This window comes from Cricetulus griseus, chromosome 6 (genome assembly GCF_003668045.3).
Source record: "Cricetulus griseus strain 17A/GY chromosome 6, alternate assembly CriGri-PICRH-1.0, whole genome shotgun sequence".
Taxonomy (NCBI): Eukaryota; Metazoa; Chordata; class Mammalia; order Rodentia; family Cricetidae; genus Cricetulus; species Cricetulus griseus.
The window spans coordinates 144,672,525-144,694,208 of NC_048599.1; the positions used below are offsets into that span (position 1 = coordinate 144,672,525).

Consider the following 21,684-nt stretch of genomic DNA (forward strand, 5'->3'; position numbering starts at 1 on the left):
CATCTCAATTCTTTTGGGCAAGGACATCTCATACCCAGTGTGTCTGTGCACACACTCTATTCAGGAGAGAAGCTGACGTCATGTCTTACTCCCCACCTTATGTTTTTGAGACAGAATCTCTCACTGAGCTTAGAGCTCACTGACTCAGCTAGGATGGTTGCTAGCAAGCCCCAGGGAACTCCAGTCCTCATGCTTACAAGACAAGCATTTCACTGGGGGAGCCACCTGCCTGTCTTCACTTTTGCCATTTTGAAAGTCTCAGTCTACATTTGTTTTCCTCAAGGACATGGGCAGACTAAATTCATAGCCTTTATACACCCTCACTTTACCTCGGAGAGTTCACATTTAGAGATGTCAAGAATGTCATCTGCCCCAGCTTCTTTTGCCTAAGGTGGAAAAAGACATTTTTAAGTTAAATGTTTTTTGAGACAGGGTCTCATGTAGCATCAAACTCATCGTGTAGGCAAAGCTGGCCTCTAACTCCTGATCCTCCCGCTCGCATCTCCCAAGATTAAGCTTTCTGCAGGGGTTAGAGAGAGGGGCTTTTAAAAAGTCTTCAACTCTCCTGGGCATGGTGGCGCACGCCTTTAATCCTAGCACTCGGGAGGCAGAGGCAGGCAGATCTCTGAGTTCCAGGCCAGCCTGATCTACAGAGTGAATTCCCGGCCAGCCTGGGCTACACAGAGAAACCCTGTCTCAACTCCTCATCCCTCCACACAAAGTCTTCAAGACCTGTATGTTTACAAAAGCTCTGTTGATTCTGTGAGTGTTTCATATTCATGATGTTAGCTTCTTAAAATTAGTTGCAATTGGTTTTGCTTTGTTTTGAGCCTTGAAGGCTTTTAAAAAAAGTTTTTAATGATTTATTTATTCTTATTTTATGTTCACTGGTGTTTTGCTTATATGCATGTCTGTATGAAGAGATCAGATCTCCTGGAACTGGAGTTACAGATAGTTGTGAACTGCCATGTGGGTGCTGGGGATTGAACCTGGGACCTCTGGAAGAGCAGCCAGTACTCTTTTTTTTTTTTTTTTTTTTGGTTTTTTCGAGACAAGGTTTCTCTGTATTGCATTGTTCTGGAACTCTCTCTGTAGACAAGGCTGGCCTTGAACTCACAGAGATCTGCCTGCCTCTGCCTCCCAAGTGCTGGGATTAAAGGCGTGAGCCACCGATGCTTAGCAGCAAGTGCTCTTAATTGCTGAGCCATCTTCCCAAATTTTTTTTTTTTTATTTGTTTTTGGTTGCTATCTGCAATACTTTCCTGAACTCCTGCTCTTTTAATCTGCCCTCCATGGCTGTACTATATGAGATGTAGAACGCAGCAGCTCAGCTCCCAGTGATGTAAGCACAGCTGGTTTTCGAATCTCAGGCTGATTTGGAACTCACTATATAGCTCTCACTAGCCTTGAACTTGTGGCAATCTTCTTGCCTTGGACTCCTAAGTGCTGGGATTACAGGTGTGAGACATGTAACTTGAGAACCACGTCCAATCCCAAGACTGGGGGAAAAAAAAGCACTCAGGCAAAACATAGTGTGAAGTAGAGAAAATAAGGAAAGAAAGACAAATGTGAGGAGCCAGAAAGGATCACAGCCACAGCCTGCCTTTACTGGCCCATTTGGCAGGTGGCCAGTGACTGACTGAGGTCCAGCACGCAAAGAAACCAACACACATTCAGTCTGTGAGGAAGGGCACTCCCAGAGTGGGAAGGCAGAGGGGAGGAGCAAGCACCCTGTAGACATTTCAGCGGGCAGAGGAGGAGCTGAGGAGTGAGAGACAACACAGCTGCCTTACCAGACACATCTGGTACTCCAGGCGTTTCCGAGCCTCCTCACTGGCTTTCCGCTTCCGAAAGAAGAGGGGCATCCTCCCGTGTGAGTTCTGGACACTGGAACACGAGAGGGAAGTCAGCTCCTGGGAACTTGAACAGTATCTGACACTGCAGATGGGCACCTCAGAGACGCAGCTGGATGCTGGCTGCGAGCTCCCTGCAGCAGGGCAGTCTGCCTCAGTTGGGCCCTGAGCCCACATAGCAATGCTCAACATTTTGTTCTTTGTTGAGAAATCGATAAACACAGAATATGGTGGAAAGAACATAAATGCAGCCCACTGACCCTCTGGGAGGCTTTGGCATCATCCTCCAGTGCCGAGCCGTTTTCCCCACCTTAGGGACGTTTCCCCCAGGTGCCTTCCAAGGATGTTCTCTGAGACTCTTGACAGACTCAACTGAAGAAACAAACTGTCAGAGTGGCACCAGTAAGACCAACCTGGAAGGCGCCACGACTTGGGGAAAACTTGACTATGTCAAGACTAAAGAGATCTATGAGTTAAATGCAATCGTCAGGCACCTTCCCACCCTTGAAGCTATTGTTCATCTGATTCTCACTATGGTCCTGTGGAGAATATGATGCCCACTAAGCTCAGTGGTCTGGCTACATGACCTGGATTACAAAAGAACCAGCCCAGGATGGTCGGTCACCCTTCAAGTCTTGATCCTGTACAGTTTGCACAGCTCCTTGGGTTTTACAGTTTAGCGAAGTTAACCATCTATCCTAACTCAGAAGCTGGGTACCCATAGTCAACCCAGAATCTGGAACTTCCAGTGCTGTGTCATGGCCAGCAACAGGAAGCAAACAATCATTTGGAGGAAGTGTGTAGCTGACAGCATAGGCTTTGGCATCCAGGATATCAGCTGTGTCACTCTGGGTCACCGGTCAGAGCCTGTCCTGTGGGGCTCAGGGATTTCATGTATGTCAGGCGCATGCCATAGACCCTGACAAAATGCACCACACACATGGATTCAGGGACTATCACAGGTACCAGCAAAAAAGGAACTAGAGGAGTCTTGCTGGTGAAGGCACATTCCTGGTCCTTAGGAGAGAGAGCTGAGGTCTCCAGCCTGGGTGTGGGCTGTCAGGCCTGCAAAGCCTGCTCTTTCCTCACTCACCTGCTAGTCCTCCTGAAGAGTGATGTCCAACAGCCCTCCTCGATAATGACCAGCCCTCCCCATCCCTCTCCTCCAAGTCCAGATTTCCAAATCCTCTCCAATGACTATCCATCTTTCCCCCCAAGTCCTTTTCCCTAGTCATTCTCAAGAAGGGCTTTTTCAAATCTGGTTTGAACCTCCCTGATGGTGTACCTTGGTTGGGAGAACCACACCCATGCTTCCCAGGCAGAGCTGGCCAGTAGCTGACCTGGCTTTGTGGCTGGAAAGGAACTCGGATGTTCCAATTTTGGAGTGGACCTCAAGATAGGCCAATCACTCTGAAGGCTTGGTCATAGATGCAGACCATAGGCACCGGCAAGACGAGCTGGAGTTGGGTCTCCTTCAAACATAGGAAGTGAGGACCGAAACTCCTAATCTCATGAAGTCATGCAGCTCAGAACACAAAGTCTTGAGACTCTAGAAAGCAAGGAATTGCAGAATTAAGAGTCGTGATTTAGCCCCGAATAATCTGCTCGTATATACTAACGTGCATACACCGCAAACGAGTAAGAAGGCTACTCAGGGGTACTGGGGTCCCGCAAGACAGGTGCGGATCCCTTGGGGAGGGCGGGGCCTTGGGACTCCAGAGTCACTCTCATGATAAGGGAACGTGGAACACATCTGGAACCAGGGCCTCTGGAGCAGCCCTTCTACTCTGACTGTCCCCGGGAAAGGTGCTCCGAGCATCCACCCCTTCCGAATCCCTAGCTCACCCAAGAAACCGGCTCTCCAGTCATTTGCCGCAAACGCCTGCCCACAATAAACAGGGCGGCGAGGGTGTCTCCCCGAAACGGGGTGGAGCCAGAAGTTATCGCGAGAGCCGAGCTTTCCTGCCTATATCCGGTGTGGGCGGGCTGAGCACGGCCTTTCCGACTTTCGGCTCGGAGGAGGCCACGGTGCAACTCTCTTCGGTCGTCCCGGATCCGGGTTCATCCGACACCAGCCGCCTCCACCATGCCGCCCAAGTTCGACCCCAACGAGATCAAAGTCGGTGCGTGCCCTCGCCGCGGCGGGGCAGCGGCTGTGGCCCTCCCCGCCGCGTGCCGCCCCGGGGCTCCGGGCCTGGCGGGTCTCCCTGGGGCCTCGGCCTCCGCGTGTGTAATGGGGAGGGAGCAGCGACGCTCTTGCAGCCTGTGCGCCTCCGGGTAAGGCCTGGCCCGGGAGGTCTGCGGCCCGAGGACCGGGCGGCCGCCGCACCCGCCGCGCTCCGCAGGAGGCCTAACTCTCCCTTTTCTCAGTGTACTTGAGGTGCACCGGAGGTGAGGTCGGCGCCACGTCCGCCTTGGCCCCCAAGATCGGTCCCCTGGGTCTGGTAAGTCTCAGCTTCTTAGAGCCGTGTGTGTGCTTAGCATGGGTGCGGGCTGCGCTATGTCTGTGTTTCACGCACGTGCCTGTGGAGGTCAGAAGAAGGCACCGCGTTCCTTTTGTGAGCCAGCTACGATGTGCGAGCTGGGTCTCGAACCCGGGTCCTCCTCTCAGTCCTTAGCACTCTTAAACTTGTAATAAATATATAGATAGGCTCGTGCCAAGGCGCAGTTGTGGCAGTCGTTAGTCCGGCTTGGCTGAGCTGTCTCGCACGCTCTTGCCTATGGGTTCTAGGAGGTAAAGGGAGCTCACGTTACCATGTGCTCCTAGATGGAGCAGTGGAGTCGGTGAGTGGCTGGCTAAATCCCCGTTGCTAGCCTATGTGCTTTTAGTTTAGTTGAGCACCGTCGTAGGTTACCCATTACAGCTCAACGTCTGTTTTGCTTCATCCGACCTTCAGATCCTTGGCTTAGTTAAATAAGGTGTCGTCCGGGCCGTGTGCAGTGATGTGGAAGGCTGGAGTCCTGTCAGGCAGAGTTCGAAGTTGGGGTTACAACTTCAACTTAGGACACGTGGTAATTTAATGCCATTATTTCTACAGTCTCCAAAGAAAGTTGGTGATGACATTGCCAAGGCAACCGGTGACTGGAAAGGTCTGAGGATTACAGTGAAACTGACCATCCAGAACAGACAGGCCCAGGTATTTGCTTTGATTGTTGTGGGGAAAGTGCCAGGGTGCAGGATTCCACCAGTGGGGTCCAGGGAAGTACCGCTGAGCTATCTAGCTGGCCCCGTGTTCATAGCAGATCTCTCCTGCAGATTGAGGTGGTGCCCTCTGCCTCCGCCCTGATCATTAAAGCCCTCAAGGAGCCGCCAAGAGACAGGAAGAAGCAGAAGAACAGTGAGTTGATGGCACTCCTCCACCAATTGCAGCTTTGCATGTAGTTCCCTTTCATGAAACATAGGTTCAAAATGCGATCACTTGAGGCCATTTGTTTCATGACTCCTGGGTGCAGAAGTGTAGAGTCATAACCTAGGGTTTGTTGACACCGAACCCTTTGCCCCAGGGATTTAAACTTGTTGGTTCCATTCCTAAGGTTGTGTGTGTGTGAGGGGGCTGCTGGTGAGGAGTTGATTGTGCCCTAGCCACCCGCCACTGCACCTGATCAGTATGGTTGGCTGGTGCAATCCAGTGGTGAGCTGAGAGTAAGCCCCAGCTTTAGGAAACAGGGTTGTCCTACATGTGGATGACTCTGTGCCGAAAGCATGGGGACAGAATATAAATGGGTAAAGTGAAACCATAGGGTCTTGTATCAGAAGATTGCACAAAAAGCATTTAAAAAGCAAAACCACCCTTCTGTTTTCTATCCTGCAGTTAAGCACAGTGGAAATATCACTTTCGATGAGATTGTCGGCATTGCCCGTCAGATGAGGCACCGGTCTTTAGCCAGAGAACTTTCTGGTAAGAGCATTTTCACTGAATGGCTAGCATTTGCTGTTGAAGGTCCAAGATGGGAGTGTACCTTTTATTTCTTTTGGAGGCAGTATCTGTAGTCCTGGCTGTCCTGGAACTAGCTCTGTAAACTAGACTGAACCCCGATCCACCTGCCTCTACCTCCCAAGTGCTGGGATTAGGGGTGTATATGATTAACAGCCAGCAGCAGGATGTGAATTTTTTTTTTAAAGTTGGTCATCATGGAGCCATAGTCTTTGTTTTGTCTGCACTGGAACTCTGGAATCTCCTTTGCCCCTCGATGTAAGAGTTGCAAGGGAGTAGACCTGCTGAGGCTACCATTATTTAATACAGGAACTATTAAAGAGATCTTGGGCACTGCACAGTCTGTGGGCTGTAATGTGGATGGCCGCCACCCTCATGACATCATTGATGACATCAACAGTGGTGTAGTGGAATGCCCAGCTGTAAGTGACTTTGCATGTCTCCCTTAGGGGTGGGGGCAGCTGGGCTTTCGTTAAAGGGTGAAAATTCTTTGTAACTAAATGTACATTCTCCATTGTGACTGAATTTTCCTCCCTTTTCCAGAGTTAAGAAGCACCAAGAGAAAATATCTCAATAAAAAACATGTGACAACCAGCAGACAAAGTGACTTTTTTGGGGGGCAGGGGATATTCAAATCTGTGACACATAAAGCCCGGGTGTCACTTTGTATGCATGCTCAGAAGATAGCCAGGAAGGAAAGGCGCTTTTTCTATGGGGTGTGGTTAGGCTGCCGTGAAGAATCATGCTCTTCTTACTGAGGCCTGTGTGCACAGCAATCACTAGCCCTAGGAAAAGTTCGTTTTGTGGATCTGTAAAACACTTCACCAGGGATCTATAAAAGCTGTAACTGAACCGCAGCCATTGACCATGGTATGCAAAAGAAAATATGCTATGTGGGATTAATGATCACTTTATTTTGTGTTTTACATTTCATGAAGCTTTTTTCAGTTAACACAAATTGTTGTTTGTGTTTGGACTTAGAACAATGCAACTGTTACTAGAAAGATGATCTTGTGGTATGTGTATTTAGCAGTTTCCCTGCATTTGATCTCCAGAACCTACATGATGGTTCAACAACCATCCCAAACTGCAAGGTACACATGCATGCTGGTCGTGAGTCAAATTTGCAACTCACCAGAAACCCACCCAGCTGCTCTAGGGAACACATGGGAAGGAGGTGCTGGAAGAGAAACCAGTGAGGTTTGCTGCCTGTGGAGTCACCTGTGTTCATGAAGGGAACAAAGTCCCTGGATGCTTGGGCTGTGGATCAGTTTTTTTCCACCCCTCCAATGATCAGATGCAGAAAAATAATGGGACTGGTAGGTAGAGCACTGACTGTTCTTCCAGAGGTCCTGGGTTCAATATAAATCATTAAACAATTGACACCAAGTTAAGTGAAAGGGGGGTAGGTGGACTACAAAAGGTGACCTTGTAAGCAATACAAGGTTTCTATGTAGCTCTAGCTGTCTAGACTTTAGGTAGGTATGCCTGAGCCATAACCTGTTTTTGAATTTTGTGGGTAAACCAGGCATAGCATATTCTATGTGTGGAGTTTTAGAAAGTATCTGGTTCTCTGGACTAAAGTGTCAGCATAGTTAATTACAGGTACTGATGGTGAACCAAACACACCTCCTTTCAAATCCCACTGAACTGACATTGGAGGTCTATAAATAGAAACAAACCTGTTGTTGCATCAGGGAGGTGTATGTGTGTTGAGTCAGTAAGCTTATGCCTGTGGTTCTTCAACCCTAAGCATAAGCATGGACAAAACATGCCAGACGTGTGAGATAAATGAGCTGTTTGACACGGGCCAAGATAACCAGATCAACTCACCCGGAGGAGAGATCGGAAAATGGAAGTTATAATCTATAGCTTGCTTCATAGCAGCAAAGAAGCATCAAGGACATGGAGCCACTGCTGGTGGATGGGCAACATGAGTCAAAGCAGGTTTTAGAGTACACTTAGCACATGCCCAGAAACTCCATTCCACAAATGTCTGCAGATGTGTACATTGGGGCCCCATGCCCCAGTAATAGCCCCAAATTAGAGATAACTCAATGTCCACTGACAGACAACCTCAGAAATACAGAAGTGAATTGTTGATGTGCCTAACCATATGGATAAATGAATCCAAGTGGTGTTGATGCACCTAACCACATGAATGAATCCAAAAGGCACAAAAGCCTCACATCTTTATGAAATTCTATGGGAAGCCTAGCAGAGAACACAGGCCACTGGTTCCCAGGACCATAGATGTAGGGAGGTGACACTGCACAGGGATATGGGAGTGTCCTGTCCTTGAGTGTGGTGGTGGCTCTTAACAGCAGTGTGCTGCAAGTCATTAGATTTTATACTTGTAATCGTTGGATTCTGTTTATGTAAATAATACCTCAATCTTTCCTTTCCAAGACAGGGTTCTCTCTTTGGCCCCGACAGTCCTGGAACTCACTCTATAGACCAGGCTGGCCTTGAACTCAGATTCGCCTGCCTGAGCCACCATTTAATCTGATTTTCAAATGGTGGAAATATATGTCCTTAGAAAAACATGCATTCCCTTCAACAGCATAGGATGCTATGAAGAAGGCACAGCCAGGGATATGGCTGTCAGTAAAGCGCTTGCTCTGCAGGCCTGAGACCTGAGGCTGGATCTCCAGCACCCACAGAAAAGCTGGGTATGGTCTCTGGTCAGGAGCAGTGGCATTTCCTCATCTCGTGCTTGTTTTGGCTGGAGTCGCACTGTCAGCACTCCTGGGCCTCTAGCTTGCTGAGACTGCAGATCTTAGGCCTTCTCAGCCCCTCACAATATTCTGTACACTTGTCTCTCTCTACACCCCATATGTACTCTGGGTTTGTTTCTTGGAGAACCCCACCTCATACAGGAGATCTGGGCCACACCATCCAGCAGCTTACTCAGCTTAGAAAACTATGTCACCCCATAAAAACTAACAGTGTGATTCTGTCATGAGGAACCAGGCAGAGCTATGTGCTTGGGAGGCGGAGACAGATGGATCTTTGTGAGTTAGAGGCCAGCCTGGTGTACAGAGTGAGTTCCAGGACAGCCAGGGCTACACAGAAACCCTGTCTTCATAAAACCAAAAGAAAAGAAAGAATCCTCACCAGGAGAGAGCGTGGTCTCATAATCCTCAATAAATTGAAAAGGATTAGAAGAACTGCTTTAAAGGATGAATGGCAAAGCGAAGTATTTGTAGAAGATAAAGTGAAACAGAGCACAGAGCAAAGACACAAAAAGTGAGTGTCAGCGAAAGCAGGCGTGGTTTGATTGCTTGAAATTGCACACCTGGGATTACAGCACTCAGGGTGGTAGGATCACCTGAGTAACCTGAGCTACACATTGAGTTTTAGGGCCAGCCTGGTCTGCTACAGAGCAAGAACTTGTCTCCATATCGTCCCAGTAAAAAGAATCTTAAGTGGAAAGCAGGAGGAAAAGCATCAACCAGGAAGAATAACTGTCCACTAGACAGCCAGGGCAGAGCAGGAGTGATGTCCACTAGACAGTCTGACTACAGGAGAATGGCACACGCTAGACAATTTGACAGAACAAGAGGGAACAGGGAAGCCAAGAGCTGGGTAGGAAAATCAGGAGATAAGAGATGGACTACAGAGAGGTCTGCCCCCTAAATACAAAATCACAAACAAAAATAGGTTTACAGCCAGGCGTTGGTAGCGCACACCTTTAATCCCAGCACTCGGGAGGCAGAGGCAGAGGCAGGTGGATCTGTATGAGTTCGAGACCAGCCTGGTCTACAAGAGCCAGTTCCAGGACAGCCTCCAAAGCCACAGAGAAACCCTGTCTTGAAAAACAAAAACAAAAAAAATTTACAATTATATTCTTTCTTGCCCAGCTTTAAATTACCAAGACTGTGAAAGCTACAGCAGTGTTCTACTCAAAGGATTAACTGGCAACACACACTCCCATCAGCTACAGTAGACCTTGACAGATTGCTGGGGTTGGCGAGCATGGCTTAGGGTGTAAAGGCCTTTGCTGCGAAACCTGGCAGTCTGACTTCAATCCCTGGGACAAAAGTTGTCCTCTGATGTCACATGTGAACTATGATACAAGTGCCTCACCATAAATGTAAAAAAAAAAAAAGAGACAAAACTGACCCCAGGGGCTGGGGCGATGCTCGGTCAGTACAGTGGCTGCTGTGCAAGCGTGAGGACCTGAACTGAGATCCCAGCACATCCAGAGAGGCAGGTGTGAGGGCTAGCGAGACACTCAGTGGAGAAAGGCACCTGCGGTCCAGGATACCAGGACCCATGTGGTGGAAGGAGTGAACCAACTCTTGCAAGTTGTTCTGACCTTCACATGTGTGCTGTGGCTCACACAGTCCCAGAGAATAAATAAGATTCAATCCTTAAAGCTGGACATGGCAGCAAGTGTCTGGTGGGAGGGGCAGATACTAGGGGCTTGCAGGCCAGTCCATGAACTTCAAGTTCTGTGACCCTGTCTCAAAAAATTCCAGGGGATGGGTTGGAGACATGATGACTCAACCTATACTGGGACCAGAGTTCTATTCCCAGCCTTCACACCAGGCAGCTCACAACTGCTTGTAACCACATCTCTAGAGGATCAAATGCTTCTGGCCGCTATGGGTACCTATCTCTCTCTCTCTCTCTCATACACACACACCAGATGGCTGGGAGGTGTGGCACGGTGCTAGTTTTGACTAACTAGCAAGTGCTAGGCTCTGAGCTCAGTCACCAGCGCTGGAAAAAGAAAACAGCATCGGGCAGAGCCACCAAGGTGGAGATAAAATAAAGCCTTTTCCAGGCATTGGGGATAGCCTATGGCTGTCACACCCGAGGGCCTGAGAGAAAATTCTGCTTATCCTAAGGAGGTCACTCTGTGAAGGTTTCAGCAAGTTAAATGGGCTCCAAGGAGCAAGAAACATTTGGACTAACCCAACAGTTCACTGACTGAAAACCTAGGACCACATCTGCTCAAGTTGGTCAGAAAGAACAGAATGGCACTTAGGAAACTTGAGGCAGGAGGACTGCAGTGGGTCCCAGGCCAGCCTGGGATACTAATGTTTTAGGTTAGCCTGAGTTACATCATGAACCACTATCTTTTTTGTTTTGTTTTTCGAGATAGGGTTTCTCTGTGGCTTTGGAGGCTGTCCTGGACTAGCTCTTGTAGACCAGGCTGGTCTCGAACTCACAGAAATCTGCCTGCCTCTGCCTCCCAAGTGCTGGGATTAAAGGCATGCATGACCACTGCCTGGCCCATGAACCACTATCTTAAAAATAAAATAAAATCTACTTGAAGCAGGAAGTTCTCAGTGAGTTCAAGGCCAGCTTGGCCTGCAGAGCGAGTTCCAGAACAGCCAGAGCTGTTACACAGAAAAACCCAGTCTCAAAAAACAAAACAAACAAAAAATCAGCCAGGTGTGGTGGTACACACCATTAATCTCAGCAGTCAGATTGCTGTATCTACATAGTGGATTCCAGGCCAGTCACAGCTATGGTGAATCTTAAACAACCAAACAAAAAATCAAAAGGATTCCACTAACAGCTAACATAGTACATAGGACTAGTTAGTAGGATGGTGAAGATCTTTTAAAAAATAATTTATTTTATTTGGTGTGAAGGTATCAGATCTATTGGAACTGGAGTTACAGACAGTTGTGAGTTGCCATGTGGGTGTGGGAATTGAACCTGGGTCCTCTGAAAGAACAGCCAGTGCTCTTAACCTTACTCAGCAATCTCTCAGCCCCAATCACAATGATTCTTAAGGAAAAGTCCATCCTGATTATTGTCTTAACTAAGGGAAAGCCAAGCCTGCCGTTTTTGTTTTTTTAAAGATTTTATTTATTTCTTATGTATACAGTCTTCTGCCAGCAGAGGGTACCATATCTCATTACAGATGGTTGTGAGCCACCATGTGGTTGCTGGGAATTGAACTCAGGACCTCTGGAAGAACAGTCAATGCTCTTAACTGCTGAGCCATCTCTCCAGCCCCCCCTGCTGGGTTTTTTGATGTTTCTTTTTTCTTTTTCTTTTTTGCTTTTTGAGACAGGGTTTCTCTGTGTAGCTTTGGAGCCTGTTCTGGAACGTGCTCTGTATGTAGACCAGGCTGGCCTTGAACTCACAGAGATCCACCTGCCTCTGCCTAAGGCGTGCGCCACCAACGCCTGGCTTGATGTTTCTTTTTCAAGACAGGTTTAACAGCTCTGGTTGCCCTGGAACTGGATTTGCAAACCAGTGTAGTTCAAGGTTGGCCTCAAACTCAGAGGCCCTCCTGTGCTGAAATTAAAAAGGTATGTGCCACCACTGCCCAGCAAGCCTGCTCTTTTGAATAGCTGATCTTGAAAGAGTGGGTGTCAGATGGGAGCCTCACAATGGAGCCAGTCTTACTTGGGGTTACCTCTGGAAAGGGGCAGCTTTCCCATGCAAGTACAGTGCCTAGCAGATGACCAGCTGCTGGCAAAATCTCAACAACCCAGTCTGTCTTCTCATTTACTTCAGTGAGTATGTATTGATCCATGATACAAGGGCCCTGAAAAAGACTTCTGGCTTCATTAAAGTCCAACAGAAAAAGGTTTTTTATTTTCTGAAATTCAACAAGATTTGGTGAGTAATGACCCAGGACTCCGAGCCCAGGAAAGAGCTGGAATGAACCTGCAAGTTATGGGTAAGCTGGCTGACCCCACAGTGGATCCACAGAACCTCTGGGCAGGGCCAAGGAGGGCAGGTTTGGTTGGTTGACTAGAATATTCTCTTCTCTACCTGGGCTCACTCAAAGAGGCCACAGCTTCATTTCTGAGCCCAACTTTTATGTGGCCAAATTCCTTTTGGATCCCACAGTCAAGTGGGAGGCATAGGTGGGTGCTTAGGACCCAGGAGCCAAAAGATCCCCAGCCAGAAAACAGGGTACAGGAGCTTGTCTGAGGAAGGAGGCGTGTGTCAGGCGCAACTACACAGCTTCTCAGATGTCCTGTGTGTGCTGCAGGCTACAGAGACTAGATCCAGAATCTGGTGAACCTCGTAGCATAGGTCTGGGTCTCAACCTGGACAAGGAGGGGCTCTGAGGCCTGAGGAGTAGGGGGCTCCAGGCTCAAACTGAGGTGTGGCTCAGCTACAGGCCACTCTACTCCTTCTGAAACCCAAAGCAAGCCCAGCTCAGGGCTGCCAGTCACAGAAAGGGGCTGTCATAGTCCCTCGAAATGGGCTGTGATTTGTTCTAGAGTCCTGCCTTTAGTCTCAGGGACGAAGGTCAGCGTGAAAAGGACACTGAGGATACAGAAGGCAGCAGTGAGCCAGAAGGCACCGTAGGGCCCGAGGATCTCCTGCAGAGAAGAAAGGCACAGGTGGAGAGAGCTAGAGGTCAGAGCCCCCAAACAATCCCAGAGCACCCTGCCTGCAGCCTGCCTGCCAGGCCTCTCCTGTCTCTGGAGACCCAGATGTGTGGATGATAGCTCCCTGCCACGCAAGGTGATGCATGTTTGGGAAACTGAGACTCATGGTAATGTAGTGATTGCCCTGAGATCAGGAATGTCAAGGGACAGCTAGTTCCCTGTTTCTGGGCATCCCAGGCTTACTGCCCTCAGGCGTATATCTTTGGCCCCACCCTCCGGTGTCCTGCTACTCTGAGTTCTCTGTGTGGTGAGGAAGGGGGAACTGTTACTCTTGAGAGAGGGTGGGAATGAGTCTTTGACTTTGCAGGTGGCAGAGCAAAGTCCTCACTCAGTTCGTTGCAGGAAAGGACACCTGGTGGGTGACCTTTCAGCTTCTTTGCCTGTGTCGTGTGGGTCCCTCCTCCCCCATCCCTGTTGGATTTTTGTCACATCCTTCTGGGCTTCTTCCCCCAGGTCCTTTGCTATCTGCTCCCTCCCACATTCTATGATGGGCCTCTGCTTGCCTTTCTCTGGACTTTCTGGGCAGCCCTGTGTGCCACCCATTACCTTCCTGGCAACTGTCCTGAAAGGGACCCTATTCAACTCAGTTGTTTAGCCATCTCTAAAGTCTTAAACAGGCCTAGGCACGGCACATGCCAGAAGACATGGAGGACACCAGTGACTGAACAGATGGCTTGCTTATCTGCACCAGAACCTCCCTCCCTCTCTAGTGGCTAGGAAGCTGGCAGGCAGCAGCCACAGCAGCAGCAGCAAATACAGAGGGAAACAAAGTGTTGACTGGAACTGACATGCCCTCCAACCTAGGAGGAAGGAACCACTACGTACCTGCACTTCTAGTTTAGGACCATGTTGAGAGGCTAAGCAGTACACAAGGCAACACACAGGGAAGTAGCCATTCTCTCTGTGTGCATATGTGTGTGTGCCTCAGAGCCCAGATCTGTCAATTTCTTTTATATTTATCATGGGCTTCTGGCCTGTGTTCCTGACATTCACTAGTGGGGAAGGCCGGCCATATTATCCTCACCCCAAAACAGACTGAAGACTTAGGGGGTCATGGACCAGGTTCCTCATTTGGTTTAGCCTCTGGCTTCATGTCATCTTGAGATGGCAGTGTTTCAGCCATTAGAGGACCTCAGCCTACACTCAAGGTCATGGACATGGAACCTCTGGTAATGAAAGTTGTTTCATGAGGCAAGCCTTTGCTGACAACATGAGGGGAAGGCAAGGGTCTGCACTCACCATGATGCTGCTGAACTCTTTTGTCACCAGAAAGGCCATGAACCAGTTGGTGAGGACACAGACACCAGTAGCCACACCCTTGACATGCAGAGGGAAGATCTCGGACATGAGGAGCCAGGGGATGGGTCCCCAGCCCACCGCAAAGCCTGTAGGAGCAATGCAGTGTTGAGACATGCTGGGCTCATACATCATGCTTCCTAGCCTGTGGGTCTTAGGGGCTCTACCAGCCCTTGACCCTGCTGGGAGGTCTTTGGTCAGTCCCTTCCCCTTTTAGACTTCAGGACAAGGATGGGACCTGCTTGCAAGTTGTCATAGAGATTATGTGAAAGAATTTAGCTCAGAGCCCAGCACATACATGGTCAGAGTCACATGCACAGAAGTCATGCTCCTTGGGGCAGAGGGGCAAAGCTAGAGTAAAAGGAGCTTTGAGCTGACTGCTACAGAACTTGGCATGGTGGGCTACAGGGATAACCCCACTCAGTTTCCCTGAGTCCTTTCTTACCAGCAATGAAGAGGCACATGCTGCCCACAGCCAGCCAGGCCAGCCCCACATGGACGTCAACAGGCTCCGCAGAGATGGGCACTAGGAGGCCTACATGGGAGGAGTTGTTGGGGCCACTCTGGGTCAGCTTGAAGTAGGTACCAAAGGCACTCATGCTGAATACCATGACCACACCTGCAGGCAGGGCTCAGGTTAGGCAGGATGCTGGGGACACGCCCTAGAGGGCAGTGTAGCTGCTTGAGAGAGGAAGGCCAGATTCAGCAGTCTCACACCCTGGCCATGGAAGCCCAACTGGATAGCACTCCTCCTGTGCTTTGGACCTGACCTCAAGAAATGCTGAAAAGTTCCCAAGCAGTCTCTCATCTGCAGAAGCAGGAGCATCCACAGCAGTGTTGAACCCCACACCCACAGAGGCCTTCACAGGAGCCAATGGGCACCATGGGTGAGTAGGCCAAAGCTACTGCCCGGGACCTGACCTCACTGCAGCCCTTCCCCATTTCAGAGTAGGAAAAGGAGGCTTGGGGATGTTTGGTCACTTGCTCAAAAGAACTAGTCATACCACCTCCCTGGCCCTGTCGCCCCATGAGCTGGGGAGGCTGACCCTGCCGCTTGCTCAGGCTTCTTACCTGACAAGGTCAGAAGCAGTCTCCTCCCTGCTCTGTCCATTATGAGGGCTGCCACAGCTGTGAATAGGACCTGGATGATGCCCACGGTGACCGAGGCCAAGCTGCTGTCCTGGGAGAGGGGAGAAGCTGGTCTGCTAAAGACAGAAAAGTCCCTCCCTCTCTCTCTGGCTGTGAGCTGGGTCAAAAAGCCCTAAGCTCTGGGAGGTTAATTCACACATGTGGTATGAGGCAGGCTGGGCAGAGGCCTCTTACCTTGAACTTGGCCTCCTCAAAGATGGTCTCAGCATAGAACATGATGGCATTGACCCCTGACAGCTGCTGGAAGGCCATGAGTGAAATGCCAATGATGAGGGGCTTGTAGACACCAGGGCGCCTCAGCATAGCCAGCTGGAAGCCCTGCCACAAAGACGGCTCATCAGTGTTCTCTCCCCTCACCCAAGGACCCTTCTTTGAGCCAGAAGCCTAAAATGGAGGGGAAAACCTCAGCTTGCCAGCCCTACCCCACCTGTGGCCCTGAGTGTGCCCCTAACCCTCCTCATGCGGGGGGTGGGGTGGGGTGCAGGGGAGTGGTGGGAGCTTGAACTTCAGCACTCGGGTGAAGAATCCTATACCCGAGAGCCAAGCACTTTTGTGTGTTCGGGGTTCGCCTCCACCTGGGAGAGGAAGAGCACCTCCTGCAGCCATGGGCATCACCGTGAGTAAGGACTGTCCTTTTACAGATGAAGGAGCCAAGTCTCCAAGATGGCCAGGTCATACAACTGCAAAATGTCTGCGTGCCAGTGACCCTGAAGACACCCCTGCCTCTGGTTCCCATTAAATGAGGCCCTCACCGGTTTTCCCTTGAGTGCCTGCCCCTTCACTTCTTGGGACACTAGGAGCTAAATGGGGCTCCAGCTGGCTCCTACCTGCTCAGAGAGGGCAACACTGGTTCTCACTGAGGGTGGAGGGGTGCTGCCATCTGGTGTGTAGCCTTGGGAACAGGCTATGCTCTCTGCCCTGCTCTCAGCCTCTCACCTGGTGCTCAACCCCAATGGGAGGCTCTTCCCAGCCCTCCTCAGAGCCCCACAGGAACCGAAGGGCAGCCATGGCCTCCTGGTGCTGGTGTTGAGTCAGGAGGAATCGCGGGGTCTCAGGCATACAGCACATGAGCAGCAGCATGAGGGTGGGGGGCACACAGCCCAGCACGGCCAGCCAACGCCACTCTAGGACCCAGCCTGCAACAGCAGATGTCAGAGCCAGGGTGAGCCAGCCTAGCCTCCTTGCCAGCCCTGGGACTCACTCCAATGGTAGGCACATCACTGCCTCTGCCAGCTGCCTTCATGTTGGTTAAAGAGACTGTTGCTACTAGGAATGTTCCATCAGGACATCATTAGGTGACATCTACCAAGGGAAATACAGATGGACTGCACATAAGACATAACCAGCTGAAAGATGCCCATTGCCAAGCCATGTCTGGTAGCCATGGTAACATATCACAGTGTACTGCCATGGTGATGCTGGTAAACCAAATGTTGTGCTCTCAGTCATGTCAAGGCATGGACACTGCAAAAAAACTTGACAATGGTTAGAAAGGACTGCCATTGCTTTGATGTATTTACTACATTATACTTCTTACCTGTGTAAGTGTGTGCGTGTATGCACCCATGCATGAGTGTGGAAGCCAGAGGAGGCCATTGGGTGTCTGTTGCTGTCCACCTTATTCCCAGTTTGAACCTGGAGCTAGGCCGTGGTCAGCAGGCCTCAGCATTCTCCTTTCTCTGCCCTGCCACAGCGCTGGAGTTACAGGAACTCATGGCCACACTTAGCTTTTTATGTGGGCTCTGGGGATTTGAACTTACTCCTTCATGCTTGGGCAGCAAGCTCTTCTATTTTCTGAACCATTTCCCAAGCCCTATGTTATACTTTTATCATAATTTTATTATAATTATTCAACTATTTTGTGTGTGGCAGTGTGAATGAGAATGGCCCCTATATGCTCCTATGTTTGAACACTTGGCCCCCAGTTGGTGGAGCTTTTTGGGAAAGAGTAGGAGGTGTGGCTCAATGGAGGAGTTGTGTCAATGGAACAGCTTTGAGGTTTAAAGTCTTTGTCATTCCCAGTTAGTTAGCTCTCTGCCACCACTCCAGTGCCATGTTTACCCGCCTACTGCCACACTCCCCAACATGGATACTCTGGAACCATACACCTCAAATTAAATGTTTACTTTTATAAGTTGCCTTGATCATGGTGTTTTGTATAAAAGTAACTAAGCTGGGCTTGAAGGCTTACGCCTTTAATCCCAGCACTCAGGAGGCAGAGGCAGGTGGATCTCTATGTTCAAGGCCAGCCTGGTCTACAAAGTGAGTTCCAGGACAGCCAGGGATACACAGAGAAACCCTGTCTTGAAAAACTAAAAGGAAAGAAAAGTGAATGCATGATGCATGGTACAGCATGTGTGTGGAAGTCAGAGGACAGCCTGAAGGAGTCAGTTTGCTTTAGCAATAAGACTCCACAAATACTGTTTCACAAAGTCTTGTGACTGAGGAATTATTTTTCCCACCATGTCACTTTTTGTTATTACAGTCACCGCAGACCAGGGGGTCAAAAGGAAAGAACCAGGTTAATGCAAGGCCGTGTGATGAAGACGCATTGGAGGTGACACTGTGGTTGAGGGGCACTGACTGTCTCCACGCCAGAGTCAACATCTGTTTCTACTGGGGCTCTGGCTCACTACAGGGCTCCTGAGGCAGCCAGGCTGCAGGGAAGACACCAAAAGGCCAGAATGATAAAGGAGTTAAAAATGACTGAGACCGTTGTGGGCTCCACTGTGAAGATCCAGTATGTATACACCAAGCTAGGTTTACCACAGCCTGTCAGCAACACCCCACCCCATGGCTCTCAAGTCATCTTTTAACAGTTTTCATTGAGGATCAGGTACTTTCCATATGCTATTACTCTCCTGGCCCTGGACATTTTGGGTGGGTGTGTCAGGTTTGAAGGCTGTCCTCTTTCCTCCCATTCCTACTGAGGGGACAATTCCTGAAACCTCCACAGGTCGCCAGCACTGGCCCTTAGGTCTTTGGGAACAAGCCACCTTCATGTGACATTCTGCTGACTGTGCACTCAGTGATAACATGCTGAAACTCCAATTCTCCCACTGAGGGAGCTAAAATGATTCCCTATGCCCCGCCCCTCCTCACACTGGAATGCTCTGCTGAGTCCCTCCATTGTGGGGTGGGCTTCTGGGACAATGAAGAAACCACCTGCTCTAGTTTTCCCTGGTGCTCCGTTACCAGATCCACTCATACCAAGTTCCCAGGAGTGTGACTGAGAAACTGGCACCTTGTCTAGTAGCACCAGGCAAACTCCTGCCTGTTTCCAAAGTGGCCATGTAACCCATTAATGGGGATCAAAAGACAGCAAGCAAATCTACCTGCCACGTAGGCCAAAAGGATGCCGGTGACAACCATCAACTGCACACAGGAGCCGAGCAGTCCTCGGATGGCTGGGTAGGCAATTTCCGAGATATAGACCTGTGGATAGTTAAGGTGAAACTTCACTTGGCATCTTTAAACAGAAGGGTCTAACTATACTACTGCAGAATGACAACCCCACACTCTGCAGAGTTTTAAAGGGGATTGTGGGTAATAGCTGTTGCTGTGTGTGTGAGCAAGAGGAAAGAGGAGTGCACAGAGCTTCCTTATACTCATTTTATTTTTTGAGTTTCATGTAGCCCAGGCTAGCCTCCAATGAGCGGAAGATAACAATGAATTCCTAATCTTTATGTATTTACCCCAGGACATGTTTAATATGCACAAATGTGAGGTAGAACAAAAAGACCTCTCCCTTGCTGGCCAGCTCCAGGTGCTATGCAGGATATTGAAAGTGCCCTTGTCCAGCCTAATCCTACCAGGGGCTGCCATCACTTCAAAGCTCAGGGGTCCTTAGGCACCATCCATACTTCTAGATTATTCCATACCTTATGCTGTGACTAACCTAGTTAAAAAGAAGAAATAACAGCTGGGCGTTGGTGGCGCACGCCTTTAATCCCAGCACTCGGGAGGCAGAGGCAGGAGGATTTCTGTGAGTTCGAGACCAGCCTGGTCTACAAGAGCTAGTTCCAGGACAGCCTCCAAAGCCACAGAGAAATCCTGCCTCGAAAAGAAATAACAATTGACAGATCTACAGTCTCCTCTCTAGCTCCTTCACACCTCCAACAGGTGCAGTGAATGAGTACGAGGCCACAGAGGTGGGGAAGGGATGGGGGTCATCCAAGTCTGTGGCCGAAGGTTGCTGGTGATCTCAGTTACCAGGGTTCAAATCTTTCCAGAGACCATGCCAGGACCAGCAGCTTCCTGTACAAAGGCCTCACAACCACCTCAGAAATAGGTTTTACTTCACAGGGGAGTGAACTGAGGCTCAGAGATGAGTGTGTGCCCAGGTAAATGATCCTGGTGTGTGGACTGCAGAGTGTGTAGCCTTGGGTCAGGGGCTGGCTGCAAGCAGGGAAGGGAGCAAGAAGTCTGTCCTGGGGACAAACCAGAACAGAAATGCCCTGCTAACAAGAAAATAGGGGGAATCTAGTCGTAACTGCTAAGCATAAAGTGTAAAAGAGACACAACTAAGGGCAATGCTGGGCGTGAGGCATGGCTTCACTGCTGACTAGCTGCCCCTTGCCTGGCAAAGGTCATCTAGGAGGCTCAAACCACTCACCGGTGCCACTAGTGAGGCGACTCCGCAAGCTAGGCCAGTGAGGAGGCGGCCTCCGAGCAGCATCCCCACGTCCCGGGCCGCGGTGATGACAGCAAAGCCGGTCACGAAGGGCACGGTGCAGAGCAGGAGGCTCAGCTTGCGCCCCGCATGGTCCACGAGCCAGCCGCCCAGAACGCCCCCTGCCGCAGCGCCCAGAGTCACGATGGCCTGGGGACCCGAACGGTCTGAGGAGGGGGCCACTAGAGGCCACGGTCCACGATCCCTCCACCCCTCGCCCCGCAGCCTCAGAGGAAAGACAATGAGGAGGACCCTGGGGTGCGGCGGAGATGGGGGACCCGGGGCTCCCCCGCGGGCTCACCCCAAACCAGGAGGCCGCACTGTCTCCGAGGCGCAGGGCGGGGGGCGCAGTGCGCCGCAGGCTGGGGATGGCGGGGGAGCTGTAGCCGAGAGCGAAGCCGAAGCTGAGCGGGCCCAGGGCGGCGGCGAAGGCGGCGAGGAAGACCCGGCGGCCGCGGGGAACGCTGCGGGTACAAGGCGGGGCGTGAGCGGCGCCGCTGGGCGTGAGGGAGAGGCCGCAGAACCCCGGGGTCCGCACCTGGCGTCCGGCGTCCGCAAGAGCGGCAGCGTCTCCTCGGAGTCCTCGGGCGACATGCTGGTAGCAGCAGAGAGTACGACCCGCGAACTGCCGCAGCCCGGGGGAGCGCGGCCTCGGCGGCAGGCGTGGCCAATGGGACGCTAGAACCCGCCCCCAATCGGAGCTGGCCAATGGAAGCACAGAGCCGGTTGCAAAGCTTCCTGCCCAGAACTTCGCTCCCGCGACCCAGGTGCAGGTTGGGGGAGCTTGTGTCCTCGCGGGCACGATTGTCCAATTGGAGTGCGGTGTGAGTCTGAAGGCGTGGCCATTAGGCCTGAGCTAGCCAATGAAGATAGAGAAGATTGTTTAGGATTTTTTTTTCTTAATATCTATTGTGAGGCGGAGGTGACAGCGTGCCTGTGCTGGTCAGAAGTAAACTTTTTCAAGTGGGTTTTTTCCTTCCACCACGTGGTAATTAGGTCGTGCGGATCGAACTGATGTCTCCAGGCTTGGGAACAAGTACCTTTACCAGCAGAGTCATCTCGGTGGCCCATGTTTTGGTGGTTTCATTTTATTTATTTATTTATTTTGAGACAGGGTTTCCCTGTGTAACAGCTCTGGCTGTCCTGGAAATCACTCTGTAGAACAGGGAAGTAGTGGGTCAAAGACGGAGCCCATGGGCTGAGACAAGACTTCCCACCCTTACTACAGAAGAGTTCCCTAGAATATGGTCAGCCATTTCTCCTCAACCTTGCTTGACTTCTGCCTCAGAGAGCCTCAGGGTGAAAAGTCTCCAAACAGACTGTCTTGTGACACCTGTTCATCTCCTTGGACTTTCTGAGACTGACCTGGTGCTTCTGGGGGCAGCTCACCTTCATTACTAGTG

The 21,684-nt window shown here is 50.5% G+C and overlaps 3 protein-coding genes and 1 non-coding gene across 7 annotated transcripts in view; 2 read left to right on the plus strand and 2 right to left on the minus strand.

The window, feature by feature from the left end:
• Lrsam1 (leucine rich repeat and sterile alpha motif containing 1) overlaps positions 1-3,801 on the minus strand; it is a 33,251-nt gene extending 29,450 nt beyond the window's left edge. Inside the window, exons 1-4 of one of the 2 annotated variants that reach the window (XM_027423772.2) lie at positions 3,699-3,801; positions 3,194-3,402; positions 1,794-1,887; positions 330-386 (exon numbers count right to left, since the gene is read on the minus strand). In XM_027423772.2, coding sequence (XP_027279573.1) covers positions 330-386; positions 1,794-1,865 — 129 coding nt within the window. In that variant the 5' untranslated portion in view covers positions 1,866-1,887; positions 3,194-3,402; positions 3,699-3,801. Of the gene's footprint in view, positions 1-329; positions 387-1,793; positions 1,888-3,138; positions 3,403-3,698 lie in introns of both variants that reach the window. The other variant, XM_027423773.2, reaches the window with a different exon arrangement.
• A 13-nt stretch (positions 3,802-3,814) lies between these two features.
• Rpl12 (ribosomal protein L12) lies at positions 3,815-6,385 on the plus strand. Its single transcript, XM_027423774.2, has 7 exons — positions 3,815-3,976; positions 4,224-4,297; positions 4,892-4,990; positions 5,110-5,191; positions 5,666-5,752; positions 6,098-6,210; positions 6,332-6,385. Exons 1-7 carry the CDS (start codon positions 3,940-3,942, stop codon positions 6,335-6,337), a joined length of 498 nt encoding a protein of 165 aa, XP_027279575.1. The 5' UTR covers positions 3,815-3,939; the 3' UTR covers positions 6,338-6,385.
• Positions 5,440-5,568, plus strand: LOC113836532. The gene has a single exon (XR_003486862.1). It is a non-coding gene; the product is annotated as a small nucleolar RNA SNORA65 (small nucleolar RNA).
• Positions 6,386-12,327: 5,942 nt separating the features above from the next.
• Positions 12,328-20,939, minus strand: Slc2a8 (solute carrier family 2 member 8). Of its 3 annotated transcripts, XM_027423767.2 has the most exons (10): positions 20,820-20,939; positions 20,583-20,745; positions 20,225-20,431; positions 18,945-19,044; positions 16,546-16,745; positions 15,784-15,927; positions 15,532-15,640; positions 14,906-15,079; positions 14,404-14,549; positions 12,328-13,095 (listed from the first exon to the last, which is right to left on the minus strand). In XM_027423767.2, the coding sequence occupies exons 1-10, from the start codon at positions 20,873-20,875 to the stop codon at positions 12,958-12,960; spliced, it is 1,437 nt and encodes a 478-aa protein (XP_027279568.1). In that variant the 5' UTR covers positions 20,876-20,939; the 3' UTR covers positions 12,328-12,957. The 3 variants fall into 3 exon arrangements, with proteins under 3 accessions (XP_027279568.1, XP_027279569.1, XP_027279570.1); XM_027423768.2 differs by lacking the exon at positions 20,583-20,745 and having other exon boundaries at positions 20,820-20,938; XM_027423769.2 differs by lacking the exon at positions 14,404-14,549 and having other exon boundaries at positions 13,010-13,095.
• Between the last annotated feature and the right edge of the window lie 745 nt (positions 20,940-21,684).